General features: G+C 34.4%; 1 protein-coding gene across 8 annotated transcripts in view; it reads right to left on the bottom strand.

The window, feature by feature from the left end:
• Hmcn1 (hemicentin 1) overlaps nt 1-22173 on the bottom strand; it is a 421540-nt gene that overhangs the window by 278719 nt on the left and 120648 nt on the right. For all 8 annotated transcript variants that reach the window (XM_087194441.1, XM_087194442.1, XM_087194444.1 and 5 more), the window contains 2 exons: nt 12665-12823; nt 11067-11189 (listed from right to left, as the gene is read on the bottom strand). In XM_087194441.1, the coding sequence (XP_087050567.1) occupies nt 11067-11189; nt 12665-12823 (282 nt within the window). The remainder of the gene's footprint in view (nt 1-11066; nt 11190-12664; nt 12824-22173) is intronic.

The following is a 22173-nucleotide window of genomic DNA, read 5'->3' as shown; positions in this document are numbered from 1 at the left end:
GCAAAAATATTCAGAGTTAAGTCTGGGGCAAAAGCACAAATTGGTTTGTATTTTATAAAAAATAGGCTATTTCTACCATGTTCACTTTGGAAAGTAACTTCATTCTGTTTAATTTCACAGACTGAATTCATAAATGGTATTTGTCTAAATGAATGTATCCAATACTATGTCTTATCCCACATTTCTAATAAAAATGGAAGAAACAAAATAAAATTCCAAGGAGACAGGAATCAGGATGTTTCTCCTACTAAAATGTATTTCCAATTCAAGACAAATTTTTAACTTCCTAAAGATTTAAAAAGTTAATTAAACTTATTACTAAATCAAATTGATCTTTTGTTTGATCTTTGCCTATTCACAATTTTCTCAGTTTAGCATACTGTGTAAGACAGTATTGTTTCATATAAAAAGGAATAAAGTGTTAGATATTGCTAGTTGACCCACTAACTTGCTCAATTCCAACAGATTATGTTAGTGCAGCTATCAAAAAATTCTTCCTTGTCATATATCCATTGCCTTAAGGTAAATCTGTGTAGCAAATATCTAATAGCTGTGATAGCACTGCCTATTTACATTTCTAAAGCTACAGTCCTTGATATATTTTTTCTGTTAGGAAAATACATCCCCAAGCAGAGTGGAAACTGTATTTCAACAGTCTTAGCAACTTAATCTGTGTGTATTCAAAGAAGACATGGGATGGATAGGCAGATTTAAATGAACTGAGAAAGGATTCAGAATTAGTGGCCAAGACTCCATTAAAGAAAGTTCCAGATCTTTAGAAGAAAGAAAAGACAGAGAAAGCCCTGAACTTGGATTCTATATCACACTGTGACCTAGACTCAGCATCTCAACTACTGTACTTGGGTACAAGACTTCTTTGTGCAAAATCAAACTAACAGCAAAACAATTCCTTTCTTCCTCAATTTTTCATGGTTATTGCATTAAACATGGTTACCATAACTAAGAAATAGCAGTTTTATTCCAGATTCTCCTAATCCAAATAACAACTGCACTACCCTATTTCATTTCTTCTACTATTCATTCCATAGATATTAAGTATTGAGATATTAAGTATGGATGCTCAGGACAAGAGTGTTTTAAGAAAGCAGAAACCATCCACAGTGTCACATTTTACAGAGGAAAATGAACACTGAGACACCAGTCATTGGAATAGATGAACAGAGCAGCCCAACTTGGATAAGAGTTAAAGATAAGAGTGTGTAAATATGAGAGGACAAAGAAAGCAATTACCTCTTTTCTGATGAAGAAAAGAAGGCCTGTACATGAAGAAGAAGCAAAACAGAAAGTGGAGTTTAATTCATGATTTTGTGGCTTTTTTTTTCTTTTGGTACCAGGGATCAAACTTGGGACCTTGCACTTGCGAGGCAGGCAGAGGAACCACTGAGCTAAATCGTCAACTCTCATGATTTTGTTTTTAAACAGGGGAGAGCTCTCTCCTGGTACACACAAACCTGGTGTCTTGAGACGCCATACCTATGCAAACTCATGCTGTTATTCCTATAGCTCACAGCAAAAATCTGTTATAAACCTGTTCCATTAGCAGGTTGGGTGCGTTTGATACTTTCTTTTATAGTGGAAATGCCTTCATTATTTTTCTTTGCTGTTCTTTATTTTGATGTAGCTCAGTGGTGCGGTGCCTGCCTGGCAAGCACAAGGTCCTGAGTTTGATCCTCAGTACAGAAAAAAAAACCCATTTATTTAACATTAAAAAACCACACTAAAGAAAAATTAACATTAATCTAATTTTTCAACTTTTTCAAGAAACATGCATACACAATTTAAATAAACATACTTTTAAAAAAATCTTATCAGATTTCAATAACTTTTATATCATAATTTTAACTTGTCATTTTTAATTACCTGAATTAATAACTTTAATCAACAGATTTTATTCATTATCACATTACTGAGTTAATTTGTTAACTTAATAAATATCACTTGAATAAGTATGGTCAAATTCTCACTAATATACTCACTAGTTCTTAAAACTCTCACAGAAGATATTGACACTCAAACTGTAAAGTATAGCCATCCCACGTATCTTTTATAAAAAAACCCCAAAATTTTTAAGTAAGTACATTATTTGGGGCTATTTAAAATTATAATTAAGAAATTTGAAAGATTTTTTCCCTTTGTTATTCAGTCACACCAATGCAATTTAAAGTATATGGCTATAAGGGCACTTTTTTTTCTGGTAGCTTTCTCAAAAAAGTTAAAATATCACCTATAATTGTATAATTTTTGTCACAAAGCAAAGTCATAACCAAAATGTTACAAAAGATTGTTCATACCATCCATCAATCAAAAGATTTTGCTTTCATAAATCTATTATAGTCAGTTCATTCTAGGAATGCAGAAGAACCTGAAAAGTAGATGAAGCATAGACTCTGTTTATCTTAAGTCATAAGGAAATTTTTCAAATAAAACTTTCCTTATTTTGACTCCCTATCACTTTTGTCTCCTGACTGAAAAATAAGCAGCAAATTTGAATGTTCCTGCTGAATATTTTATCTATATTGAGCCAAGAGCAAGCAATGAGAAATTATGGCATACATTTGTTATTTACTTGGCATTTTTAACTTAGTATCTTTAAGAAACTGCTTACCTCTTCATTAGATAAGACTACTGCTTTCAAAGTTGTCTGTTCATTCAAATAATAGAGAAATATTAAAAAATAAGATCCTGAGTTTTCTTCATTCTTTGTATATGAAATCCTTTAACTTGCTTTTTATTTTTTTTGGTACCAGGATTTAAACTCTGGACCTTGTGCTTGCCAGGCAGGCGCAGTGCCACTGAGCTACATCCCCAGCCCTAACTTGCTTTTTAAAAAATGATATTCTCATGTTTTTCAAAAAAAATTTAAATCTATGTTTAACTGATAAAATTACTTCAGTCAAAGACACTGTCTTTTCCTTCTACCTTAAAATAATATTTATCTACTGTGTTTTGTAAAAAAAAGTTATAACTTTTTCTTTCAGATGAATAGTAATTATATAATGAGGTTCCTGGATAGGTAGTTAAGAAAAGAAAATTAGAAAATTATATAAGCTTTTCTACATCTTGAGACTAACGAGGGCCAATTACCTTTGGCCAAATTATTCAATTATCATGAAAGGGAAAATGTTACCATGTTTTCCCCTCAATTACATAAACATAAAAGCAGTAGGCACATTTTGTTCTGAAAAGAAGATGTAGTAACCAGATTTTAATTTTTTCTCCTTCCTGTGATAGACAAAACTGTCCTTTCATTTCCAAAGTCACAAATCTCTTGGTGGGTGGACCTATGGATCTAGATGTTTAAGACAGTTTAAGTTTACGAAGAGACTGAGCCTTCAAAATTCATCTTTCCAAAATTCAAACTAGGTCTTTTTCAAAATACTTTGGACTCATTATCTCACTTAATTTTTACACACACACACACACACACACACACATTCTTACTGCACATGTCTTTGTAGTTCCTAGATTAGAAAAATGAAATATAGTTGCTTTCTTAATGATTAGAAATCTTCATAAAATAAAAAGATAGTAATTTTTAAACATCAGGTATGTAGCCTACTAAAAGTGATAGTTCTCTTATTTTAACCAAAATCCTATAAGATCAGATATACTCTGATATGCTCCATATATTTCTCTGATATACAGAGAAAAGAAATGCTTCTTATAGACATGTGCTTCTCTAAACAAAAAGCTTTAAAAGGAATCTTTTAAAAGTTGATATATAAAAATATGAAATAAAACATCCAAACTGTTCAGGCTGTGTAAAATTGGCTCATTAAAATTTTATTTGTCTCAATGTTACTGTCTTCAAGTTCTCTCGTGTTTCTTTCTAGTTCCGTGTAGATTAACCCTTCAATAGCACATGGTGAGTGATTGCACTGGCCAATCAGTTTTTGAATTTTAAATATCAGTCATTGGAGATATTTCCTCACAATTCAAATCTTTAGTTTTCATCACAATTCTAGTAAAAATAAAGACCAAGTCCTCTTCATAAAGGGAACGACTGATGTCCTTCAAGCCAGTGTGGCTTTTTCATAAACTTTTCAGACTATGAGGTTGACACAGTAATTTTGATAGTTTAGGACTCTTGGAAAAAAGATTTATGCAAGTAATTGGTTTGGTTAGCTCTGACATCTCACACTCAAATTTGACATTTTATTTTAGCTTCTAATCAAAATAAAGTTTACTTTTTTTTTCTGTTTGTTTTGGTCCTGGTGAAAGCATGCAAATTATTGGCTAGTGTTTCTCCTTAAATAATATTTCTTTTTCTTTCTAAGAAATATTCCTTCAAGCATTTATATAAGCTTTTTTCTCCTTAGTGATACTTCTTGTGTTTGATTTTGGGGGAGGGATTATTTTAGGAATATGCTTTAGACTTAGTGGCTTTAGTGGCCATGCTATTTTCTGAATTTTATTATAGGGTTTAGATATTATGATCGTCTTATGAAGGACTCTGGACAACACAGTTGAAACTTACATTGAATAGACAATGAGTTCTGTTGCATGGATATGACCACTGCACATTACAGAAGGTGTTGCTGTAATTTATAACTAGAGCATCACACAGTTCCCAGAGCCAATATGCAAAACTACGCAACAGAAGATAGACTCTTGTTGCAGGGCTTGTCCTTTTAAAACGTGTATTCCTCACTTCTCATCCCTAACTAGTGCCACTGCTGCTGTTTCACATTGCAAAAGAGCCCTGCTTGTCTTTTGGTGCCTGCTGTCTAATGAGATTCTGCTGAGAACAGTCATCACTGCCCTCCATTTGTGAAGAATATTATGTCGTATGTACACTTCAAATTTCATTACAAAATATCGTTCACATGCCTATAGGTGATAAATAATTTTTTAAACAATAAATGAATGATTTTACTTTTGTTTTACCTAAACAAATGGAAACACATGGCTTCATTTAACCATATCACTGGCCAATAAAGCACTCCCAAGTGCAAGGTGAAGAGGTAACTATGTGGCGGGAATATTAGCATTCCTAGCACACAATCTAAGGATAACATGACAATCTTAGCACAACAGAGAAAAAAAGCATTCCACTATCACTAAGGTACATATTTGTAAATGTGGAGACATCCATATTATTTTAATAGATGAGCCCAGAGGTTTCCACTTCATTTTGACATTTAATTAGGCTAATTCATACCTGGAAACATTTACACATTGTTTCCATCCTGTTGCTTTCTAGAATGTTATAGTTGTCTCTGACACATTTCAGAGGAAACACCCGTTTCTACTTATTTTCAAGGTCAGTAGTGAGGTTATGTTTTGAAATAATGTCTGGAGTGAAACTCAGAATAGGGGAAAATGGCAGATACCTCATTTCACATCACTAATTGTTCAAAACCCTGAACAGTTCACATCACTAACCCCATATGCAGAGAGCTCTTCAGCTGAATTCTAGTCATATACCAGGAAAGGTCTATGCCAAATTCATATGCCAGCAAAGTTTACAGTTTTTTTTTAATATCAGCACTGAACCCAAGGTAATTAAATATAAAAATACATGAGCAACAAGGTCAGTAATCTCTCATCTTTGAGGCTTTCTGTTTTGAGGTTGATGGACTTTTCAGATTGGCACTTCAATTTTTCCATTTTAGTCATTTCCTCTGAAATATCTAATGTGCTCAACTCTCCTCTTCCCTTTGGAAATTCTTCAGTGGAAAAAATAAAGGCGATTTCTTCATCTTAGGGTTGCAGCCTTGTCACAGACAGAAGAGAGGATTATATCATCCTTGAGAAGAACCCATGGGCCTGTCCTCAGCTCAGCCCCAAGAAACTCCTGAAGCCCAAGTCACCCCCTTTCTCAAACAGGCCAAGCAACCAGATCCTCTGCTGACTCTCCTCCCCTCTAGGGGAATGAGATGCATTCTCCCCAGGGCTTCTCCAACTACTACTTCAGAAGCTTACAGTGGCCTTCAAAGGAATACCCTCAGCATACAGCGCAGTGCCTAGCACATAGAAAGCATTTTAAGTGTTGTTGATTACTATTGATGTTATTATTAGTCTCAAAATAAGAAATTTAGTTCTTTCAAATCACAGCAATAAACTTTTTTAAAAGACAACGAAAAATAAGAAAAATGACAGGGTAATTGTAAAACTTCAAGGTTCTTATAATATTCCTAATAGCTCTGACTCCATCCCACTCTCCCACACCCATATTGATCTGTAGAAGAGGAGCTCTCAAAAACACCTCTGTCCTGAGGACTCTACAGTACTCTCCCCGGCCCCCTGCCTAGCCTACAATCCCTCAAAAGCAAAAATGCCCTCTTTGACAATGGAGAAATTCACCCTTAAGAACTTCCAAAGAGGTAATTACCATTTTCCTAACAATCTATTCTGTTTATTCTAAGTATTTCTCATGCTCTTCCGTCTTCATAGTAATAGTGTGAGGTAATTAATATGCCATGTTCACATCAAAAAATGGAGTCTCAGAGAAGTTGCAAAGCTGTTTCACAGAGCTGTTCAAATAGCCGAAGGCAGAGGAGTCATTCAAATCCTGGTCTTGCTGACTGTAAAGCCTCAGAGTTCCCTCTTAGGGCATGCCATGCTGCTTTTGGCCACCTCTCCACAGGTGGAATTTAATAGATGTTTCTTTGTTTTACGGAATATTCTAAACAAAAAGGTTAATAGACTATTTTGCCTAGAATATATCACTAAATAAAAATGATAGCAGTTAATATTTATTGATATCCCCTAAACCCAACCCTGACAGGTAGGTACTATCATTCTCCCATTTTACAGATAAGGAAACTAAGACAAAGGAAAATTATATAATTTGTCTAAGGTCACATTTCTGGGACATGAGCAGTTCCAGAGCCTGCAGTCTTAACTACTACACAATGTTTGTGCTAAAGTTTAGCTCTGCATCTCCAGACGCACAGTCTGTCCTTTTCCATTTTGCTTGCTCTGTCCCCTGAATGCTGATGTTCATGGACTGCCTCGGCAGGGCCCCTTGGTCTTCTGGCTTTCAATTAGATTTGGGGAAACTAAAGGCCAGGGAGAAGGGGCTGGTTGACTGCTCCCCTGACTCCATCCCTGCAGGGTTTCAGTTGTCTGTTCCAGGCCACAGTCTGTGATGAGCCCTCAGCCTGGATCTCACCATATGTTAACAGTACAAGCTCTCTCCTCTTCCCCTCAGACTGGGGGGAATATAGGTCAGCAGTATTGTGGGTAGATTCATGTTGCTTCACCATCCCCTGTGAGCTGCCCTTAGTCCTAACTTTAGTAAATCGTCACTGATTAAAAGTTCTTTTGCCCCAAAGATAGCTATTTCTTTTCCGCTGAGATGATTACTAATACTTTTTTTGACTCTGCAATAAATAACCTCTACTGAATGTTGGCGGACATTTATTGAAATGGGACAAACCCATCAGGCTGGGATGTGCAGTGGTAGATTTTGCAGGGAGATGAAGGTGTTAAGAGGATACGAGTTAGACGAGCTGGAGGACTCGTGACAAGTGAGCTATCTAAAGAATACTGAAATCTTTTAGTGTTCACTTCACTGACAAGGATATATTGTATCTCTACCTTTGAGGTTTCCAATTTAGACTTTTTCCTTTTATACCAAAGGAACCAATAATAATATCAACTGATAGTCATTCAGCTTACAAATAAATGCAGAAGTAGTACTGGTTTGGTTCTTATTCTGTTGTCAAAGATATTTTAAATACATCCTTGAGACATGTTTTAACTTGTGCTTCCAAAATGCAATGTCATACAGTGATTTACAGTCCACTGATATTCAGCCAAATAATTTCTTCACTTTGATTTTTCTTTTTATGTTGAAGAAAGATGAAAGAGGTACCTAGATCTTTTCCTCAATCCTTGTTTAAAAAAAAAAGCAAAAAAAAAAATTCAAGGTAGCTATGAAAGTTAATACAAAATATACCCTAGTAGGTTAGGAAATTGATGAACAAGGTCAAGAAGGTAAAACAAAATATACTTTCCTGAATACATGAAAAGAAATAACACGTGAAAGATGCATTTTTAAAAGATGTATTTAAAAATAAAGAAAGAATACATGAAAATTTTCTCTTATGAAAACTGTAAGGACTCAGTGCATGTATGACTTTCCTGTAGTTCTTGTGTCTATTAAATGTGTACCTATCATTAGAAGATCTATTTTCCTTAGAATTTTTAGTATTTATATAATAAAAGGGTTTAGGACAGTGAGAAAAGAGAAATAACTAAATTATATACCAAAGATTTTTCAAATCTATTTTTAACACTGTCACAATGCTTCCTGTTAACAAAACTGTCCATGATGGTGGCTTTCTTTAAGGAACATATTGACTTACACAGTCCCAGTAAGCATTTACAGGATCTTTTTTCATGAATAGGGAAAAGAGAACTACCCAATTTTTCCTGGATTCTTCTATTCAGATTTATTTCCCAGCAGCATCTAGCCATCAGGTTTCTAACAAATATGGTGTCACAATTCCCCCACTTTAAAATCAAAGTAGCAATGCAACCAAGGCTCTGATGATACTAATTAATATATATTGGGCACTTACCCTAAGCCAGACCTTGTGTAGAAAATCCTATCTCATTTAATTTTATAGTCACTTTCTGCAATGGAAATTCTATTATCTCCACTAACAAGAAAACAGAGCTCACAGAGCACATGTCACAAAGAAATAAAGGACTTTTTATCATTTAGATTTATTTATCTTTAGGTAACTGAATATTCAATTTTAATTGACCTGAGTGAAAAACATCACTTCCTTAACTCTACAGGCTTAGCATTAGGATGGGTTTGAGGGTTGATTTCATCCAAACTGGATTTTCTTAGCTCTTCATTCTCCTTTCCACTTGTTTTGTCCTTGGAGTTGTATAAAGAAGGCCAGCATCAGGTCAGGGATTTACAGCAGGGCATTGTCTAGAAAAATAATTCTTTCAAGACACTGCTAGCTAATTTGGCCTGAGTCTCACTGGCAAATGTAAGTAAAATATCTTTCCCTGCACTCATTGTGAGGGGTTTGGAAGTGTCATGATTGACAGATAAACCACAGTTCAGCCCTGTAACATCAAACTTCATTTTATAAAAATGCCCCATTTTAATGATGGTTTTCTCTAGTCCTATTCTGCCAAAGTTATATTTACAGAGCAGATATGTTGATGACATGGGAGAGAAACACTATTAGCAAACCAGTGGGGTGCCTACATCTACAAGGTTTTCTGCAACTTATAGCAAATTTTTGTATATTATTACTCAGATTTGTGAGAATATATTAAGATTATAAAAATCATACATCATGCCACTTATCTAATAAGGTATGTAACTTATAAAAGGCTTATTTTCTCTGTTTAAGATGACAACATTTATAATTTTATATAACACAATATTCCCTGCATGCGTGTATTTAGCTGGAGTCACAATCACACAACACATACGTTGTGTTTTTTTTTCTGGCTTCAGGGAACAACTACTAATAAAGTCCTATGGTTCTCACAATGTCACCCAACTTGTTCTCAGAATCTCTAAGTTGTCTGCTCATGAACAGGTCCAAGAAACATTCAAAAGCACTAGGTGCTGGCCATGGGTTTTCTCATCTCTTCTCTAATACATTCTGCAGTGAGGCACCATATCCACTGAGCATGACATGCTCTGCTGGTTCCAATACCTCACCTTTCTCCAGTGAACATCACTGCCATTTCCATCCAGAACCTTACCAAACTCTAAGCTGGTGGTGTACTTGCTGATGCAAGAGAAAATGATGCTATTCCTCATTTTTGTTCTACTTTGTGTTGGTATTCCTGAATATACCCTAGGGTCTTACAGAATTCCAATTTAGAAACAACCTCTACCAGCAACTTTTCCATTTTTAAATTCAAGCACAGTTTACGGAAACCTAGTTCCCTAGAATCGTCATTCTTTCTCAATCCCTTGCCAGTTTTCCAAATTCTCTTTCAAATATTCATGTAAATTAGCTGCTAAGCAATCCTCTAACAATCTTTAGATCCTGCTCAGGCACTTCTGAGTCACTAAAGTGGACACAATGAGGACTAAGCCGTAATCCTGTCAAAACCTGTTTCTCCCAAGAAAACTTCTCTTAGATTAAAGTAAATTTAAGGTTTATATATCTCAATATGTTATTTGAAAATATTTTTATTAAATTGTTTCTTCTAGAAATTTCCAATGTCCTATTAGTTTCATGTAATGAGTACACTTAAACTATGAGAACTACTGAACTATTTCATTCAAGACACAAAGGAGTCTACTGTGAAATCAACAGGTCTTGCATAAACACAGGGAATACAGCAATTAAAGATGAAACAAGTGGGGACAAATAAATAAATGAGCAAATAAAGTGTTATACTAATGAATGAGACCAAGGGAAAATAATAAAAAGAAAAAAGAATTACACAACACTTAGACTTATCTCAAAATTTTTTAAAGAAAATACCAAGATTTTCTTACAAGATATAGACTTTATTTTGACAATTAATTTTAGAAGTGAATAATTAACTCTCACAGTTTACTTCATAACCAGTCAGGCCTTATTTTATCTCTTATCCAAAAGTTATTCAACTGAAAAACAAACTGACCTCACTAAACAGGAACTAGCCAGGCCTGCTGGTGCATGCCTATAACCCCAGCACTCTGAGAGACTGAGGCTGGAGATGCGCAAGTTGAAGCCCAGTGTGGCTGAGACCTTGTCTCAGAATAAAACATGAAAAGTCTGGGGATGTAGCTCAGTGTGAAAACCCTGGGTGTAATCCCTGGTATCATAAAAGTAAATAAATAAAACCAAGAACTACAAAAAACTTTTTTCATTCAAACTGAATGACTTTTAAATATATGCTAAAATTAAATAATTTATTGCTGTAACATAATGCACCTAAAATTAATATTAGATGAACCTTCTTTTCCACATAAGTTCGATGCTATTATTGACCTGCTTGTGGCCCAGGAGTAAAACCTGTCGGTTAAAACTGTTTTTGCAATCAAGCTTTCACAATTAGGTGGCCTCACAGATCTTGGTAAAGTTGCTGGCAACAAAGTAGACCCACTTTATTGAACTGACCTCATTCACTTGTTTTTTGTCCAGATGAAACACTTGACCAGAACTTGTGGCGGCAATTTCTTCATAGACTTTATATCCAATGTGGTTCCTGTCATCACAGTCTCCAGTGAGTACAAACACCACCTGTGATTTTTTTAATAAGAAGATAGTTTAACGGGTTTCCAGAAATCAACATATATTTATTGAGCACCTATTATGTGTTAATATATTACTAGACAAGTGGAATATGTATGTATGTGTGTACATTAACATATATACCATATACACACAAGTTATGGAAGTCCTCTTTTGTGAGTGTCTTTATGAGGTGTGATCAAAAATAAAGTGAAAGTTGCTACCAAGTACCATCCAATGGAAAGGCAGGTTCACAAAAAAATTAGTGTGTTCTGATCCACTTTTTTCCCTAGATCTGGCACTGTGAAACTTCTGACTCTTTCCTAAAGTCAAAATGACCACGAAAGATAAAGGCTTTGTATCAATTCAAGACATCAGTGTGCCACAACAGCACAACTAAAGATGTAAAAGAGGACTTCCAGAATTTCTTCAGAAAGTGGCAAGTGTGTTTGAAGCAAGGGGACTTTTTTTGAGGGGATTAATGAAAACATGCCTTTTAGTGTAACAATTTTTTATTTTAACACACTATTTTTCAATCACACTTCATATATAGTAATTTTTAACTGCATGCTGTTTAATAATGAACCCATACAGGACCATAGTTATTTATATTTCAGAAGTGTGGGCTCAAAACTATGAAAGTGAAAGTGACTGTGCGATATTACACAATGGCCTCAATTTATCACCTCTCTTTATCCATTTGCTTTGCCAGGGGATTTTGAAGTTCCTCTCAATAAAGAGGTATAGTTTATTTTATCATCTTTGGATCTAAGTTTGGCCATATGACTTGCATTGGCCAAAAGAATGAGATAAAATAGTTCTATAAATTCTGAGGTTCAACTAAGAAGGCCTTGTGAATTTCCATTTGATCTATAGTTTCTGCTATGCCCATGAGAAAGGCAAAACTAAACCAACCTATTTGTGTTAGAACGAGGGTAAGAAACCTATGAAGTAAAGCCAATAAGCTTCAGAGACCAGTTTAGAAAAGCCAAAATGAAATACTTCCAGATACCCAAGTAAGCAAAGCTAGCCTAGATTAACTGAACTCTGCTAACACATTAGATACAATAAACCTTGTTGTATTAAACCACTGAGTGTTAGAAGAGTTTGCTAAGCAGCAACAGCTAACTTACAAAATGAATAACTGACATGGGCAAGATTCCACATAGGAGCACACATTGAAATATGGGTCTTTTTAAGAGGTAAACCTATGCTTTTGTTAGTTATGAAGAAGAGATGGCAAGAAGCATATTATTTAATTTTTATTCAACTCTATTATATATATTAAAACAAGGTTTTCATAGTGCTCTAGAAATATCATACACATATTTGTTTACATTAAATGCCATACATATTGGCATACAGAAATGTGGACAGATAGTTCTAAAATAGATAGTGAGTGCACATAGGTAGTCAAAGAGGCTAGGCCACCTCCTACAGGCTGGATTCAGATACAGCTGTGGGGCTGATTCACTCCTACTCACTTGAGACTGCTTCTGTTGGATAAGCTGCAGTACCTCCTGGGCAAGCCGGTAATCCTTAGACCGTGCATCAGTGAAGACATAGATGAAAGAACCAGGAAGAGAAATTTCCAAGGCAATTTTTATTGCTCCAATACTCATTTCTGGACAATCACCACCACCCTGTAAAGCAAAAACAAAAACACAGTTATTTCATTAGTCAAAAAAAAAATACATAGATATTTTAACAAGTTGCCCTAGAGATCTTATTTGATTTTCTTATTGTGCTTTACCTCAGGCTCCAAATGGTCCCAGATTCAGGTACAGAGACCCTGAGCACCGGAGATCGAATCAGGGTCCCAAGAACCACATGCTAGAATTGTCTACACTGCAGCATGGATGAACTGGAGAAAGGGTTCTTGCCTTGGATCCCAACCAAAACTTACAGCCTCTGAATACTACTTGTTAAATGGGTGGGAACTAAGCATGAAATGTTATGAATGGCCTCTAAAACTAAGAGAAACTCATTAAATAGTATGTCACTGTCTCAATTGTATGGGTATGAAAGCTATATATAGTAACCTGATCTCTACTTTGAAGAAGAGGTAAGTCATAGAGCCCCAGAGCTTTTGCTGAGTTATAAGTCCTTTCTGTTTCTGCCTAATTTCTCTCCTACTTTCCATTATACATTTTCAAAGCCTTTAGTTTAACAAATAACACTACTCCCAAAAATTTGTATATGTATAACTTCAGACTGTACTTATCTCTCAAGTTCCAAGTTTTCATTTTTAATTTCTTGTTAGAATCTACTCCTAGATGTTCTATAAGCCTCTCCAATTAAGTGAATCTACAAGAGAATTTTTAAATATTTTTTTCTCAATGTCTTCCCTGCCAGGTATGGTGCTGCATTCCTGTAATCCCATCACTTGAGAAGCTGAGGTAGGAGGATCACCATGAGTTTGAAGCCAGCTTGGGCAACATAGTCCATCAAGGCCAGCCTGAACTACATAAAGTAATCACTGAGTAAATATTTGCTGAATTGAACTGTTTTCTTCCTGCGGTTGAGATAGCATGCCTTCTCCTCTTTAAAACTTTCTCTTTGCTTCCAGTCAGACGTACCTACTTATTCCAGATATACTCTAACGAGCTTTACAGTTTAATGGTACTTAATGTATTTTTCTTCCCATAAGTTATTTGGGTGGTTATCAAGTGAAACAAATACCTTGAGAGAGTATTTGTATACTAATAAAGTGGGAAATAGCTTTTAGGCATGTTAGTAAAGTTTGGTATGTGAAATAAGAATAATTTTTACTTGTGGCCAACTTTCCCTAATCTAGGCTGCTCAAAAAAATTTAGATTGCTATTATATATTCAGAAGCTTGAACAAAAACATTCCCCAACTATGTACTTGAGTGTGAACCACTATATAATCTATCCATTTTCCTGTACTTTTTGAATGACCAATTACACAATAGAGTTACGTGACAGTATAATTCTAAGGACAATTATGTGTCTATTATAATTGTCATCTAGTACCAAGGAAGCAGGAAAAGTCTTCTATTCCTTGGGCCAAAATTGGAGCAGCTCAGAAATCTCTAGATATTCATGTTAGAAATAGAAAGAATGATAAGTATTATACAGTTACTCCATGAAAGATGCCTCTGAGCTTTTGACTTAGGTACAGTTTTTCTCCAAGAAGACCTATGGCTGCCCGTGTCCCTAGTCATCCCTGACCATCACCAAGGAGTAGACTAGAAATCACCACAACCCTCAGAAGTGACTCCATGTGAATTTACCAGATTGGGATCCCAAAGCTTCAAGCTTACCCTAAAACTGAGTGCAGTTTTAAATATATTTTCACTCTATAAATTTGAATGGAGCAGTTTAAACTCACATATTAATAAAATCAATGTAGTCAACAACACTTTTCAAAAGTATTTTCCATTATTCTCTGGGAAAAGCTCTTGTGAAACATTGAAGCTGAAGTAAATGAAGCTTAAAATTGGTTGGTAACCGAAGGGAAGAAAATGATGAACTGACACAGCCAAAACCTCACAAAGAGTTATAAATATTATGACAAATGAAAGGCATTGCTTTTGTTTCTTGAACTTTTTTTACATCATATTCTCCAAAATGAACACCTTTACTTTTACATAAAAACGAATGTAAAGTCTTAAAGGAGCCAAAAAGTTGAAGAATGTCATATTAAAAGGAAACATTTTGACTCGCATATGTCAAAAACCTGTATCAGATGTGCTCATAGCTTAATTTATCCCTGCTATGGATATTAGTACATTCTTTATAATAAAAATGAATATTCTGCCCTTTCACATTTTCAATTACAGATTATATTGTTATATTTATTATACATTGATTTTAAATTGTTTCAAGAAATGCTTCGCTACCAAAAATAGTACAGTGTCTTTATATTATTACTTCTCTGCTTATAGATAAATGAAAATTAAAGATAAATGTTAACTGGTAATGCATATCTTAGTGAAATTATTAGTCTATTTCTTTGTGGATACAGATTTCTGAAAAGAGAAATCCCTTCTTTTTTCAAAAGAAAGTAACACATAATGTTATGTCCTTATAAAAGCTCTCGGATACTTGAGTTTGGTTTAATAATAATTTTAAAAAATAAATAACATTGAGGTGATCTTTCAAAGGAATGCTTTAGCTTTGTCCTAATACAGTAGTTACTAACTAGAGTCATGTGGCTACTGAGCAACTGACACTTAAGAACTGAGTTTTTATTTAATTTAGTTTTAATTGAAATTTAAATTGAAAAACAATCTTTTTATATTGCTGACATATTGAAATGACAATATTTTAGATATATTGAGTTAAATTATCAAAATTAACTATTTCTTTAAAACTATGTATGCGGCTGACATTTTATACATAAGGTGTGCATAGTTGTTTGTTTTTGCAGTCCTGGGGAGGGAACTCAGGACCTCCCGCACAGTGGCAAGTACTGAGCTACATCTCTAGCCCTCACATTACCTTCTGCTGCACAGTACTGTTTTGGAATGATCACATGCTTTAGTCATGTAATTTTCATTCTAGACCGTTAAATATAAGGTGGTTGCTTTCATCTAAAAGACTTCCGCGAATTTTCTTGGCTGAAGTTGCTAGAGACAGAATTCAAGTTGCTTTAATTTATTGAGGGCATAAAATATTGACTTTTTATTTAAATATACAGAGATATAAAGTTTACAAACAACATAATTATCTATATGTATAAAACTTATCCCATTGGTTTACGTGTTCTCTCCCAAAACATCAATTGATCTTTTGATCTTTAAAATTATCCTTAGCAGAATAAGATTAGATTGAACAACCATTATTAAACTTGGTCTATTTTTATAAATAAACTTCACAAAGCCAGAAAGACTTTAAGTCTCATGGATATGTGGAGAATTAAAAATTGGGAGTAATGGAAATATGACTAACATATAAAAAGAAGCAGTTTTAATATCAACATTAAAAAAACAAGTAGTCTTCTAAAAAGTCTTAAGCAATTTCTGCCTTAACCTGAAAACCACATGGGAAGAAATGTAAAATAAGTGGCATGATAAAAAAATACAATGAATGTTTAAATCTTTTTAAAAGTTATTACAGTAAAAGATACATTGCCATTAATCCCCCTCAAAATAGTTCCCCTCACTTTGAACACAATTATTCCATCATTCTTGCCACTTTTTGAAGCAATTCTGGAAGTTTTCTTTTATAAGTCTAACTTTGTGAATCTTATATTTTTTCTTTGAATCTTGGATTATAACAAATTAATTGCAGTAGGCACATTCACGTATCAGTATTCTGATAGTCTTTTTATCTGTATAAGTCTACTGAAAGCCACAATTTACTAAGTTGCCAAAACCACTTTAAATTGAAAAATATGCACTGAGAAAAACAGAGGCATGTGAACATTCATAGTAAATGTTGCTTCTAGAATAAAAAATATATAATCTCAGAGTTAGAGTGATAATTATGTTCAAAAACTGAATTTCTTGAAAACAAGATTTAGTAAGAATGAATAGAAATCCTATCAGGCAAGGGATTAATAAAACACAGACCATGCTGTCTTCTCTAGTAAATATAAGATAGGATGGGAGTGGCGGTGGACTAAACTGAACCTTTAAACTCTCAGGAGTTATAGGAAAAAATGAAGTCCCTTTTATATGGGAAGATCTTCACCAAATGAAAGGTCAAAGAACTGTGAATGCAGACATGGTCCCAAACCTTGCCATTCTCTTCTAGTCAACGCACTTCGATTTTTCTATTCTTGTACTCCATATTCATTGAATCAATCATAATATCAGTAATATGAAGCTTTATTTTGTAGGCTCAGACCCAATTTCAAAAGATTTCTTCTTGGCATCACAATACTTAGTCTTTTTTCTCCTTTTTTTATCATTAATTTTATTGGTGCATTTTAGGTATACAATATAATGACATTCATCATTGGAAATTTGCATATTTACATAATCTCTCTTGGTTCTTATTATTTCCCCCTTCCCCTGCCCTCCCTTCAACTCCTCCATCCCTATTTACAAAGACTTTGTTTCCATTTTTTTCATTTTCTCATATTAATTCCATTCCCCTACCCCTTTTCCCTACCCCTTCCACTTTCCCTTTGTCCCTTTTCTTACTATTTCACATTATCTATTTTAGCTTTTAGTCCTTATTTACACTTTCAGTTTCTCACACTAGAGAAACTATTTGGTATTTACACGTGTGTCCTATTTATTTCACTTAAGAGTACTGCCTCAATGTACATCCATTTAGCTATAAATGTCTCTAATTTCTCATTCTTTATGGCTGAGTAGTATTTCATTTTATAGAAAAACCACATTTTCTTAATCCAGTCTCCAGTTGAGACTGCTTCCAAGACTGCTTCCAAGTTTTAGCTATCACAAACTGTGCTGCTATGAACATGGGTGCAGATATATCACTGTGGTATGATTTAATTCTTTTGGGAAGATCCCCAGCAGGGGAATAGATGGGTCAAATGGAACTTCCAGTCCTAGTTCTTTGAGGTATCCCCATACTGATTTCCACAGTGGTTGCACCAGTTTACACTCCCACCAGCAGTGGAGCAGGGTTCCTCTTTACCCACAGCACTGCCAGCATTTGTTATTGGTTGATTTCATGATAGCAGCCATTTTTTCTGGGGTGAAGTGGAATCTCAGTGTTGTTGTCATCTGCATCTCTCGAATGACCAGTGATGTTGAACATTTTTTCATATGTTTATTTGCTATTTCTATTTCTTTGAGAAATCTCTGTTCATTTCAGATGCCTATTTTTGGATTAGATCTTTAAATATGGGAGGTCAGATTTTTTTTAAGTTCTTTATATATTCTAGATAGTAGACCTTTGTCTGAGGACCTGCTGGTGAAATTTTTTTCTCATATTGTAGGTTGTCTCTTTACATTGTTCATTTCTCTTGCTGTGCAGAAGCTTTTTAATAAGAAGAGATCCCACCTGTTGATTTTTTGTGCTAGTTTATGTGAAACTGAGGTTTTGTTCATAAAATCTTTTCTTAGTCTTATTTTAACATGATTACATCCTAGTGAATTTTAAGCTTAGTTTTAACATTAGATTGCAGTCCTTCCACATGAATACACATGATGAAAATGTCATAGTTCTGTAGTTTGTCCTTTACCTAAAAAATTTAGGTGTGAAACTCAGTTGCAAGCTAAACAAAAATTTATAACCCATATTTCATTTTCTTACAACACAGTTGGCAATTCTATGGCCAAAAAAATATAAGGTGCATATGGAAATCATTAAGTTACATTGAATATAATTTAAAGCAGTGTCCAAAGAAAGTATAAAATAAATCAGAAAAATTGCAGAGTTCATCAGTGACATGTGCTGGCCATCATCACTTGTAGAAAATATGGCAAGGATGTCCTGGGAGACAGTGAGAATACTGCACAGCCCAAACCTCAAATTCCAAAATTAAAAAGAAAAGACATTCAGTCCCAGATAGTATGCTATGCTGCCCTCCACTATGCTGTGATCACCACATAACAATGGAGAAGGTGGACTCCAAATTAATGGCACAGCAATCTGCTGAACTCCAGTCCGAGTGCACTAAAGTAAGGACGACAACTATCTTCATGGTCTCAGGTGCTAACTACCTGTCAGGTGAAAGGGTTTAACTTTTACTAACTGATCTTTCAATTTGCTGGTGCTACTTTTATGGAAAATAGAACTTTTCTGGGTCCCCAGAAGAGATCCAAGTTATCTTATTTCAAATACTCACAAAGAGTATACTATGTACCAGACACTCCGTATTTTTGAGTAGTAAATCAGAAAATGATGTTTCTTGATTCTGTAAAAAAATTCAAAAGCTTCATAATCCACATGAATTATAAAGAACAGCAGTTCTTTGAAAAGGGGAGTGAGACAGAGGCAACTAGCATACCGTAACATAAATGCCACTTCATAGCTTCTAATTATCAGAAGACGTGGAGGAACACATGGTTAGTGCTAGGAAAAAATGAGAAACTGGAAATCTTTGCATTTCTGGTTTTGGTTTTGGTAATTCTACTCTTCTGTACTTCTTAGAGAACTGCTTCTTCTCTCCTTCAAGGATTCTGCATTGCTTTGTTATTATCCGTTTTCCCATTAAATTAAGATAGTATTATTGCCCTAGACAGGGTGGATTCCTGGTGTCTCCTAACAGATGTTTAGAGAACAAGAGCCAGAAGGAAGCTAGGATGGTGGCTAAGGTCTTGAAGCCAATCATCACTTGCTTATCCAAGGTTGAGTGTTCACCCTGCCTATCCCTCCTCTGACAGACCTTCTTTCTCCCAGTTGTCCTATAGCTCTGAAGCTTCTTTATCTTTTCTCTGCACTACTCAGACTTTGCCTGCTCACTGAAATCTCTTCCTTCTGCTCCAATACTCACATGTGGATTTTTTCTTGCTTTCCACTGTATTTGGTATTGTCTTTATTAACAACTAGTTAATGGAGATTGTAATGTTGAATTCTTTTTATTTAATGTGATTAAAATATATTTATACTTCCTATGGTATTATGTCTCGGCAAAAATACACACACACACATACACACACATATATCTGTACATATATATCAGGGCTAGGGATGTAGCTTAAAGGTAGGGGGTTTGCCTAGCATGTGTGAGGCCTTAGGTTTTATCCCCAGAACTGCACAATGTACATTGATATGACAATTTTTCTCACTGATAAAAGCATTACAACATATGAAAGTATGATGTGAGGAAGTTTGAGATAGACAAACTGTATGTTGCTTTTACAGGTAGCAGTCATTAAAAAATTGATGAAATACGATTTAATCATCTAAAAATAAGCAACTACTTACATGACAGAGTAGATAAATGAAGATTATTAAAAATCAACATGTATATAGAAAGATGGAGACTTGGTTCAATGCTTATATGAAGAAACCTGAGGGACTTAGCTGATGACTAGCCTAGTATTCAATAGTTGATCTGCCTGCCAAAGAAAAGTGATATTGGCCTGCTGCACCCCAGAGCCGCCCAGACATTGCACCAGGGAAAACTCCAAGATTTATCTGGTGACAAAGGCCAAGGCTCAAATCTCTAGCTAATGTTCTTCAGGTTGGGTTATTGCTAACTCTCTGGCAGGTATTCAAACATCTGACAGGGTAAATGGATGCATGATATTCAAATGTCAACTCCAATACCAAACTCCACAATTCTCCTTGAAAGTTTTTAATAGCCTAAGAATGAAAGATAATTTGGGAGAACTGGTTTTTATCAATTTGGATTATGAAGAATTCCTTAACATCTATTTTTAAATGCACTATATCTCTAGGAATCCTGGCTTTAGATCAAGAAACACTCTCACAAGAGTAAACATTTTGACCTCCATCCATGTTATAACCTAAAGCCAGACAGAATCCTCTATATCACTTAATGTGAGAATAAAACAATCCCTTGATTAGCTAAGTAGCATACGTGTAGCAAATCTGGGCAGCCTAGGATAGTGGATGTTATTTTGTCACAGGAACGTGCAATACAATATTAATTCAGCAGTGTTACATATTTAGCCTTAAAAAACATTCCCACACAGGCATACTTTGGAAAGAAAGTCAACAAATTTCCCAATATTATCCACACATTAACCTACTCTAGCCATGAGGATATTCTCTTTCCAAAAAACAATCCAATAGTCGGAATACTCTTCTACACTCAGTCCTTGAAAGTTCACACAGAAGATATTAAAACATCAACCAGCTATTTGTTTCTCAATAGGGCACCAAGAAATTGAAACAAAAATTCTCACTTGCATCCTTCACTCTTATTTCAGTCTCTGTACCTCACTGTTGAAGACATGGGGTGTATGAACCTTGGGGAACTTTTACTCCAGAAAAAATCTCTAACAAAAAACTCAAGCAGCAGACTAGTAATAGATGTTTCATTTGGGCCCAAAGAAGCTAGAATCCTAACAATAAAAATAATCAAAATACTACCTATAAATACACATGGAGTAGATACACTGCCTTGCAATCTCTTAACATAAATTTTATTATCTCTCCAATGAAGGTGAAGTCACTCTCAAATAAACTTAGCATACTAGTTCATAAAAGAACATGCATTGAGGAAATGAAGTGATTTTCTATTTCTAATTAATTTTGTCATTTACTGCTCAATAATTTTAGTCAAGCCAATTACTCAAAGTAATTGGGAGATGGGAATAGAGTTGAAAATAGTTCACTTATTAGAAAACAAGTCCATTTTGTTGAGGATAAAGTCAGCCTTAGATCAATATCTGTCTTTGATTCTTTACTTTCCTGCTTTGAAATAAAATACAGGGAAAATATATAAATAAATACATTAATTTGATTAGACCAATAAGGTCACTTAAAGTAATATTTAGAAGGGAGGTAGCAGAGAAAACTGGGTTTGGCATTAAATACCTCCATTTTTGTTTTGAGACCTGCCTTTCTATTTGCCAATTTTGTGAAGTAAGATGTTTAACCTACTTATCTCCACATTTGTGCTTCCTCATTTTTAAAAACAAATAGTAATATTTGTGTGAGTTTAGACTGAAAAAATTACTTTTAAAAACTTGTGAAACTTTTCACAAGACACATGTTCCTTAACTATTGATCATTTATGACATCAATAATTGTTAATTATTTCCCTTAAAAACTTTTGGTATACAGAGGCAGTAGTAGTAAGAGACAACATTAATTAAGCCTAAACTTTGGGCCAGACACCATTCTATTATTCTTAAAGCTTCTAATTTATTATTAGTTAGACTCCTTATCATACTTTCTTCCCTATATTAAATAAATGCAGGCCCTTTTTCTTTTATAGCATATATTTCATAAATACATGTTCATATGCAATGTGCATATTTATAAAATATATTTATCTACTTATACATAAAGTGATTATATATTTCATAGTATTTTCAAACTCATAGTAGTAAATCTTAAATGGAAATAAAAACCACTTTTTAAAAGCTAAATCATGGCCAATATCAATCATAAAATCAAATATTTATAGC

Source organism: Heterocephalus glaber, unplaced genomic scaffold, assembly GCF_053883595.1.
Source record: "Heterocephalus glaber isolate CG9 unplaced genomic scaffold, H.glaber_assembly_v1.0 deba00001600, whole genome shotgun sequence".
NCBI lineage: Eukaryota > Metazoa > Chordata > Mammalia > Rodentia > Bathyergidae > Heterocephalus > Heterocephalus glaber.
This window is presented reverse-complemented; position numbering and strand designations above follow the sequence as displayed.